This window comes from Capra hircus, chromosome 10 (genome assembly GCF_001704415.2).
Source record: "Capra hircus breed San Clemente chromosome 10, ASM170441v1, whole genome shotgun sequence".
Lineage (NCBI taxonomy): Eukaryota > Metazoa > Chordata > Mammalia > Artiodactyla > Bovidae > Capra > Capra hircus.
Window position 1 is genome coordinate 66,661,223 of NC_030817.1, and position 9,219 is coordinate 66,670,441.

Genomic DNA, 9,219 nt, shown 5'->3' on the forward strand with positions numbered 1-9,219 from the left:
CCAATACTGGTTTATTTTATTGCTCAAACTGTCCCAGGTTTGGCCTGTGGAAGCTCTTTCAGTTGGCTCCTGGGTCCTCTAATGTATCTCCAGCTTCCTGTTGCTTTGTTTGTTTGGCACTTCCTTACTTTCTGTACTACAAAATGTCCCAGGCTCATCTTGTATATTTCCTGCTCCAGTCCTAAATTCGATCATCCCTCCAAGGAGAAAGTCAAGGCAACATTTTAATCTTAGCAAATGTGTATCTGACGGAAGTTGGGACAATTTCTCAGGTGGACAGGAATAAGACTCAGGCCACCCTCAGGAGGGGACTTTCCCAGCAGCAGCAGCAACCAGAATTGCAAGTCTTTAGTGAGAAATAGATGACTCATCAGCTCCCCAGGTTGTCTCCTCCTCCCATCTCTTGCTGACAAGACTGTCCCTAAACCAGCTCAGGTTAGAAAGTGTCCCCATCCACAGGGCCAGCAAAGAATGGCCTGTTGCAGGCCAAGTGGGGTTTAACCATGACCAGCTGATACCTCCCCCATTCGTATTATTTATATTCCCTTCTACCTGCAGAAAGAATTAAACATGATTACTCTCAAATTTACAGCTACAATAAAACTATTTTTAATAATAGTTTGGGTAAAAGGATAAGAGCATGGTGAAGAAGAGTGTGTGTGTAGTAATTTTGTCTCAGACACCCAGACTGGGGCAATTTCGCTAGGTTCCCTGAATCACAGATTGCTAGCACCAGAAATAAGAAATATTTAAGAAATAAATATGAAATAAGGAAGCTTCACCTAGCATGTTACAGCTGAGATGGAGCAAGTGATTTCTCAGGAATTACATAGCTAATGAGTTGAAGAAGTGGGAATCCTGGGGCAGGTCTCTTGATGTCTAGGTCCTTTCAAATCCCCATTCTTGGCTCCCTTTCCAGGAGAGCAAAAAGAATAGCTTTCAGACCTTCTGAGTGCCACAGTGTGAAGGCAGCACTTTTAGGCTTCTTTCACTTGCCGGATGTCTTGTGTGGATGTGTCTGAGAAGTCACAGGGGCTATCAGTTCAGTTCAGTTCATTTCAGTCGCTCAGTCATGTCCGACTCTTTGCGACCCCATGAATCACAGCACACCAGCCCTCCCTGTCCATCACCAGGGGGTTATTAGCATCCACAGATACTTGGAGGTAAGAAATGTAGGATGTAGACACTGGGATACAGAAGTGAATACTGGGGATCCTACCATTTCCCCACAGTCAAGTTTTTAATGGTTAAATCAGCAACTTTCTAGTTGTTGTCCTCAACATTTGATCAACAGTTGCGGGGGGGGGGTAAGGAATAAAAATCAGAAATCTTGAAACTTTTTTCAAGAGATTTTGAAATTTGGACTTAGGGATTTTTATACTACCTACTGCTTGAAAAATACAATTATTTCTTTTCTTCAATTTCCACTGACCTACTCCCAACACTCTCTTTTCAACAACTCGTGAAGGAGGTGTTTTCAATGAGCTTTATATAGGCTGAGATCTTTGTATAGGCTTGGAATTCAGAGAAAGGATTCTGGGCCTGGTGTCACTTGGTGTGGCTACAATAAAGAGATGAAATTAGCATCAGGCTATTCTTCGCTTGCTCTCTTGGTGACCTTTCTAGGGCTGCATGAGATATCATGTCTCTATCTATAAACACCTTCTAGGGCAAGGACAATGGGTGGCCCAGGACAGCATCAGCAAACAGGTAATTATTATTTGCTTTTGATGATGATGAAGATAATATTAGAGACTTTGGGGATATAGAAAATATTCAATTGGAGAATTGTCCTTGAAGATCCCCAGCTAGCTTCTCCAGCATCCCGAGGTCCTTCAAAGGAGCAGAGTGAAGGTGTTTAAAGCCTGCCTTCAGGCTGAATCTAGAGGAAGCTCTTCTGTGGAAGAGGTACAATATATTCTTGCCGGCCATGTTCCCTCTTGAGTTTATCTTCTGCCTCTTCATGATCTCTTTATTTTTAAAAAGTAATTCATTAATAAAATTATTATCCAGCCTTTTTAATACTCAAACATGTCTTTTTTTTATTGTTTTCATTTGAATAAACGTTTAATTTGAACATGTTGCAGTGTGTGTTCTGCAATTTGCTTCTTCTTCCTAACAATAAATCCTGGATATCTGTCTCTGCCAGGATACCGAGATCTGCCTCATCTGGGCAATTCTTTGTTCTCGAACTTGTGTGATTCCCTGAGCATCCGTTTTCGGCCCGCGTCTCTACCTCCTGGTATTAGAGACTGCCTGACCTTTTGCGGCGTGCTGTAGAGGGAGTTCCTGGAGGAGGCTCGGAGGGTGGGCGGGGTCCGAGGCCGCTTGGGGTATGCAGATGAGGTGGGCGGGGTCCACATATACCCACGGGTAGCGGCTGGCGGTTGAGCTGGGTCTCCGCGGCTTCAGTCAGAGGCAAGCTACGGAACGTGCTTCACCGATCACAGCGGAGCCTGGTCCCCGGCTGTCCCCGGAGCGGGCCATGCCCCCGCGGGAGCTAAGCGAAGCCGAGTCGTCCCCTCTCCGATCCCCGACCCCTCCCCCGGGACGGGGCAGCGCGTCCCCCGAGCTGGGCATAAAGTGTGTGCTGGTGGGCGACGGCGCGGTGGGCAAGAGCAGCCTCATCGTCAGCTACACCTGCAATGGGTACCCCGCGCGCTACCGGCCCACAGCGCTGGACACCTTCTCCGGTATGTTCAACGGCCGCGTGGCTGGGGTGGGGTTGTGCACTCGGGGGCTGCGTCTGGAGCAGAGGAACCAGTGCACCGAAGCCCCCGGGGAGGCTGGCGGGAGCAGGCCCCGAGGTGGCGCTGCTGAGGCTTGGTGGGATCCAGGACGCTCTTTCTTTTTCTTTAAAAAAAATTTTTTTTTTCACTTATCTTTAGCTGTGCTGGGTCTTCGTTGCTGCGCGCGTTTTTCTCTAGTTTCGGCGAGTGGGGACTACTGCTGGTTGTAGTTCTCTGCTTCTCGCTGCGGCGGCTTCACTTGTTGCGGAGCACCGGCTCTAGAGCGTCCCGGCTTCAGTAGTTACCGCATGTTTAGTTTCGGTTCCAGGGCTCTAGAGCACAGGCTCAATAGTTGTGGTCATGGGCTCAGCTGCTCTGAGGCAGGTGGGATCTTCCTGGACCAGGGCTCGAACCAGTGTCTCCTGCACTGGCAGATGGATTCCTACCACTGAGCCACCAGGGAAGCCTCTTTTTCTTTTCTTTATTCGAGTATAATTTCTTTACAATGTTGTATTAGTTTCTGCTCTGCAACGAAGTGAATCAGCCATATGTATACCTATGCCTCCCTCTTGAACATTCGCCTCCCCCCATACCACTCATCACAGAGCACAGAGCTGAGCTCTCTGGGCTGTACTGTAGGTTCCCACTAACTGTTTTATACACGGTAGTGTATCTACATCAAACCTAATCTCAGAACGCTCTTTCTAACTCAGTCTTTCCCCTGCCTCTCCCCTGCAGTGCAAGTCCTGGTTGATGGAGCGCCGGTGCGCATTGAGCTCTGGGACACAGCGGGACAGGTGAGAAGTAGGAGCATCCTCTACTGATCTGGGGTGAGGTGGGTTGGAGGCTGGGAGGATCCCGGGTCCATCAGGAATGGAGAAGGCCTTGAGCCCTTAGTTATGAGTCTCAGTCTCTAAACCCAGGTGACAAGGGATTACCTGCATCCTGTGGCAGGGAATAATGGCCTGGACTTTCCATCCTAGGAAGACTTTGACCGCCTTCGCTCCCTCTGCTACCCGGATACAGATGTCTTCCTGGCCTGCTTCAGTGTGGTGCAGCCCAGCTCCTTCCAAAACATCACAGAGAAATGGCTGCCAGAGATTCGCACTCACAATCCCCAGGCGCCCGTGCTGCTGGTGGGTACCCAGGCCGACCTGAGGGATGATGTCAATGTACTGATTCAGCTGGACCAGGGGGGCCGGGAAGGCCCGGTGCCTCAACCCCAGGCTCAGGGTCTGGCCGAGAAGATCCGGGCCTGCTGCTACCTGGAGTGCTCTGCCTTGACGCAGAAGAACTTGAAGGAGGTGTTTGACTCGGCCATTCTCAGTGCCATTGAGCACAAAGCCCGGCTGGAGAAGAAGCTGAATGCCAAAGGTGTGCGCACCCTCTCCCGCTGCCGCTGGAAGAAGTTCTTCTGTTTTGTTTGAACAGCTGTGGCAGCAAAATGATCAGCAGGCCAGTGGCCACAGACTTCTAGAACCTGAGGTGTGGGGCCTTTGAGGGGCTCTGCCGGCAGGGCCAGGCCACCCCCCTGGGACTCAGTTCCCATCTGAACGCTGTGGAAACATGGGCCTTTCACTGCCCGCTCTTAGATGCCAGGGTGAGCCTAGGGCCTGGAGGAGGGAAGGCTCTGACTTGGATTTCTGTGGTCAAGGCTGACAGAGAAATGCCAGTACTTTGATTTTCATGGGGTGATCCTGACAGCATCAGCTGCCTCCAAGCAGCTTGGGATCCAATTTCCAGTTTCTTATTATGGGCCCTCAAGCCAGCCTGGCTGAATTAGGACCACTTTTGGTGGTCCCCACCCCTTCCTTGGCCCAGGGGTGAGGAAGAGCCTGAAGAATAGCTGGGCATCTCAGAAGGCTGGAAGGTATCCAGCCCTGATTTGGAGAGTTTAGAATGAATTGAATAAGACAGAGGTCTGTGAGAGATTCAGAAGGAGCAGAAAGTACAGCCTTGGAGCCTTAGGACTAGAGGCAGGCTGGGGAGAAGACAGATCAGAGGGCTTCTCTTGGAACGAAGAAGAGAAAGGAGAGAAGAGAAGTGGGGCAGCTGAAGAGCAAGGCTGACACTTGGGCTGTCCTCAAAGCCTCAAGGCCAGGGAGGGCGGGGCTGGTGCCTGAGAAGAACTGGGTCTCAGGGCTCCCTAAGCACTGCCCAAACTGGCTGGACAGGAGTGGGGCAGGAAGTGAGAGGCAAGGCCCAGCAAGAGGAGGGGGAGGAGCTGCAAATCGGAGCCTAAAGGAAGAAGGGGCTTTCTCCAAAGTCATAGCCTAGAAGACAGGGCAATGTGGAATCTGCAAATAAAGCCTTAAGTTTCTGAAGCTGCTGTCTCTGTGTCTTTTTCTGGAGAGGTCAGCATGTTGGTCCCTCAAGACCCAACAGTTTGGATAGACAGCTTGGGTACCAAAAGACAGGCTAGATTGAAAGGTGAGGGCTGGTCTACATGGAACAGTGATGGGAACTGGCCTGCGGGGAGGGGTTTGGGGCGCCCCGTTTGGGGCTTAGCTGGTTCCCAGGAGAGCTAGCGTGGGAAGCAGCCTGGAAACGGGTTTCCCCAGGTGTCAGCGCCAGAGCTGCTTTCCCATGACCTCACCGGGCGGGTGGTGCCCCTCCCCTCTCCCCCTCCCTTCTGGAGCACAGTGCTCAGCCCTGGGCTCTGGGGCAATCCTGAGCCCTCTAACCTTCCTGCTCTGATCCTTCCAACAGTCTACAGTGCCCAAGGGTTTCAGATTGGGGAGGGCCTCTCTGGTTCAGACCCCAGACACGAAGGGACCCTCATACAACTTAAACCTCAACCACTGGCCAAACTTCTTGGACTTGGGTTGGTTGAACTCAGTCTTTAGACTTAGCACTCAAAGGCTACATAAGGACCTAGTGAAGGTCAGGATGCCAGTGTCAACAATTTATATTGCTTTTTATTGTTTTTTTGGCCTCTTCTGTGCAGGTTGTGGGATCTTAGTTCCCCAACCAGGGATTGAACCTGCCCTCAGCAGTAAGAGTGAAGTGTCCTAACCAGTGGGCCACAAGGGAACTCTGGTCAACAATTTAAATAGAAGTTTGGTCCCAGAAATCCTTTGAGAGTGAAGGTTCATTGATTGAGGACTTGGAGAGGAGCAGGGATTCAGAGAACATTCCCTGGACTTGGAGCTGGAAGGACGTTTAACAGGTGAATTTGGAGTGGGAGGGGCACTTTACCTGTAAGGAAAGGGAGGCTCAGAGAAAAAAGGTAATATCCCAGGTAATATACTATTATAAGTGGCCATAAGAGCACTTTGCAAACTCTAGAGTTGGTATATGGTAAGTGTTGTTCGTGTGGAGAGGTATTTCTAAGGAAAACCTGGGACGCTTGCTAGGCAACTAATGGGCCAGGTGAGCCCTCTGTCCCAGCCCAGCTCCCTCTGCAGGAAGTTGTGTGTGTGTGAGAAAGAACGTGGCTGTGGGACAAAAATCCTAGCCAAGTGAAACCTCAGATAATCCCCAAGTTTAGTTTTGGCCAAGACTGTCCACCTTCTGCCCTACCTGGGCTCTTCCCCCAGAGCTCCAGCCAGCTGTCCCCCCTTGCCCCTTGCCCCCTCAGGTGGATGGAGTCTCACGCCCCTGCTCCATGGCCGGCTGTTACCTCAACCCAGCCTGACACACTCCCTTTCCTGGGGGCAGAGACCCCAGTTCAAGTTCAGGGCCTGGCATCAACCATGACCTTAGGCAATTTTTTTTTTTCCTTCCTTGTGCCTCAGTTTCCTCATTTGCAAAAAGAAACATTCAAGTCTCCGGATTAGAGATTTTCAAACCGCTCCAAGGTGACTTAAGGCGCTGTGGGTTGGGGGAGGAAGCCTAATCAAGTGATCTTCGGGGTCTCTCCCACCTCCAGCTTCTTCCCTAATTCTCTGATGGTACCAGTATACCCGTGTCACTTTGTCTTCTCTCCTGCTGGGTCACTGAGCCTTGTCAGCCTCGCACCTGCATCTCTGCCGCTGCCGCTTCCCACCCCGGACCCCGAGTGCTGCTGCTTTTCTCCTGGCGCTTCCCTGACTCAAGACTCTTCCTAGATCTCAGTGCCTGCAATGAACTCCCAGCTTCTCACTTCAGCACTCAAGACCACAAACCTGACACCAACCTGGACAAGTCCAGATTGTGCCAGTGATCCCCACTCCCTGATCCCCATTTTTTACTTCTGACTCCAAGTCTTTGCTTTTGCCAAATCCTCTAGAAAGTGCCCCCCACCTCCTCTCCCAACCAAATGCCCAATTTCTCCTTTAACCATCTTCTAGTCACTACTCAAGTCAATACTTCCAGTCAATACTCTCCAGGACCTGGATCATTAATGTCTGTACTGCTGTCTTAAATTTAGTCCTTTGCTCAGGCTACACCACCGCCCCCCACCCACCATCACCAGCTAAATGGAGAAGGAACAAGTCCCATTCATGCCCCTGTGTTCCCACAGGATCATGGGCCCAGGCAACATTTGCTGCTGGCCAGTTAGTGCTTGGGGCTTCCCTTGTGGCTCTGATGGTAAAGAATCTGCCTGCAATGTGAGAGACTTGGATTTGATCCTTGGGTTGGAAAGATCCCCTAGAGAAGGGAAGGGCTACCCAGTCCAGTATTTTGGCCTGGAGAATTCCAGGGTCTGTATAGTCCATGGGGTTGCAAAGAATTGGACACAACTGAGTGACTTTCAGTTTCGTTAAGTGCTTGAGATAAAAAGCCAAGCAGTGAGCCCTGCAGGAGATCCCAAGGATAAAGTTCATCTCCAGGTCTTTGCCCAGGGGCCTTACCACAGGCCTAAAGAGTAATGGAATGGCTTGGGATTTCCCTGGTGGTCCAGTGGTTAAGGCTCCTTAATGCCACTGCAGGGGGCCTGGGTTTGATCCCTGGTGAGGGGACTAGATCTCACATGCTACAGCTAGGAGTTCGAATGCTGCTACTAAAGATCTCGCATGCATCAGCTAAATGATCCTGCATGCTACCATGAAGATCTCACATGATGCAACTAAGACCTGGATACAGTAGAGATAAATATTTTTTTTAAAAGAGCGATGGCTTGCTGGAAAGGCCTTCTGAGGCACTGGGGCCCATGCCTGTACAGAGCAAAAGGGGATTTACCTCTTGTTCCAAACCCACCATCTCACTCACTGTGTCTCTACCATGTGACCTCTCTCTACTTTTCTGGGACTGTTTTTATCTCTTTATCTCTCTCATTTACCTCTTTTCCCCTCTTTTCTCTGCTCTTGAATCTAAAGGAACATTGAATATATTAACTGGAAAGGAATGTATGTTTCTTACATATACAGTCTTAAATTAGTGCTTATTGATGTAAAATTATTTTTAATATCTGTGGAACCAACCCTTAGTTGATGTTTTTAAATCTCTATTTTCTTTTTTCACAATAAATGCTTCTCTTACAGAAAAAAAGCACTAGAAGATTGAAATGTACCGATAGTCTTAATTCCCAAAGATAATCCATAGTAACAATTTGATGTTACTTCCTTTTGGTTTTCTCTGTATATTTTTGAACTATTTCTTGTGATTATGCTCGATATAATTTTGTATTTTCTGTTTAAAATTTTAACAGCTTTTTCATGTTATTACAAACTCTGTTTAGAATCTGTAACCACTTATGTATGTTTGTTTACTATTTCACTCTGATCATAATTTCTTCAACTAGATCCCCATTTGGGTGCATTAAGGTTGTTTTCCTTTAAATATTTTTTTCCTTTTATAAATGAGATTAAATCCACAGTTGATTATTTTTTCCACCATGGATTGGTGACCATCTACAGAAAAAACATCCTTCAATTTTGGCTTGGAGACTGGGCCACCATATGGTCGTGAATGGGGCCTATGAGGGAGCTTTGCCTGTTGACTTGTCAGAGGCTCTTTCTGTTGAAGCATGACTAGCAGATTGTGGGTGTTCAATAAATACTACATGATGACAAGGTATGTATATATGACATATTGGTGTTCATGTACATCCCTCTGCATCCCTGTTTTTGCTCTTGTGTATTTCAAGTGGCTATTACCTTTGTGCAGACTTCTGAACCCTTCCATGCATGTGCAAGTCTGTGTATCTACATGTGTAAACGTGGATGTCTGTCTTCATGTGACATGTGTGTAGCTCCACATGTGTACGTTTGTGTAACCACACAATACCTGCCCTTAGGAGTGTGTATTATACACAATTCTATGTGTGTAACTGGCTGTGTGTTGGGCTTCCCAGTTGGCTCAGTAGTAAAGAATCCTGCTGACTTGGACACCTGGGTTCAGTTCCTGGTTTGGAAGGATCCCGTGGAGGAGGGCATGGCAACCCACTCCAGTATTCTTGCCTGGAGAATCCCCATGGACTGAAGAACCTGGTAAGCTACAGTCCATGGGGTCGCAAAGACTTAGCACGTATGCATGGGTGTGTTGGATGTGTGTTGGTCTCTGTGCCTGTGTTTGTACATCTAGGTTTGGGCCTTGTTTCTTTGGGACAGTATGTCTATGTGTCTGT

At 48.8% G+C, this 9,219-nt stretch overlaps 1 protein-coding gene across 1 annotated transcript; it reads left to right on the plus strand.

Moving 5' to 3' along the window:
- RHOV (ras homolog family member V) lies at positions 2,384 to 5,053 on the plus strand. The gene is made up of 3 exons (XM_018054431.1): positions 2,384 to 2,693; positions 3,468 to 3,526; positions 3,713 to 5,053. Exons 1-3 carry the CDS (start codon positions 2,486 to 2,488, stop codon positions 4,154 to 4,156), a joined length of 711 nt encoding a protein of 236 aa, XP_017909920.1. The 5' UTR covers positions 2,384 to 2,485; the 3' UTR covers positions 4,157 to 5,053.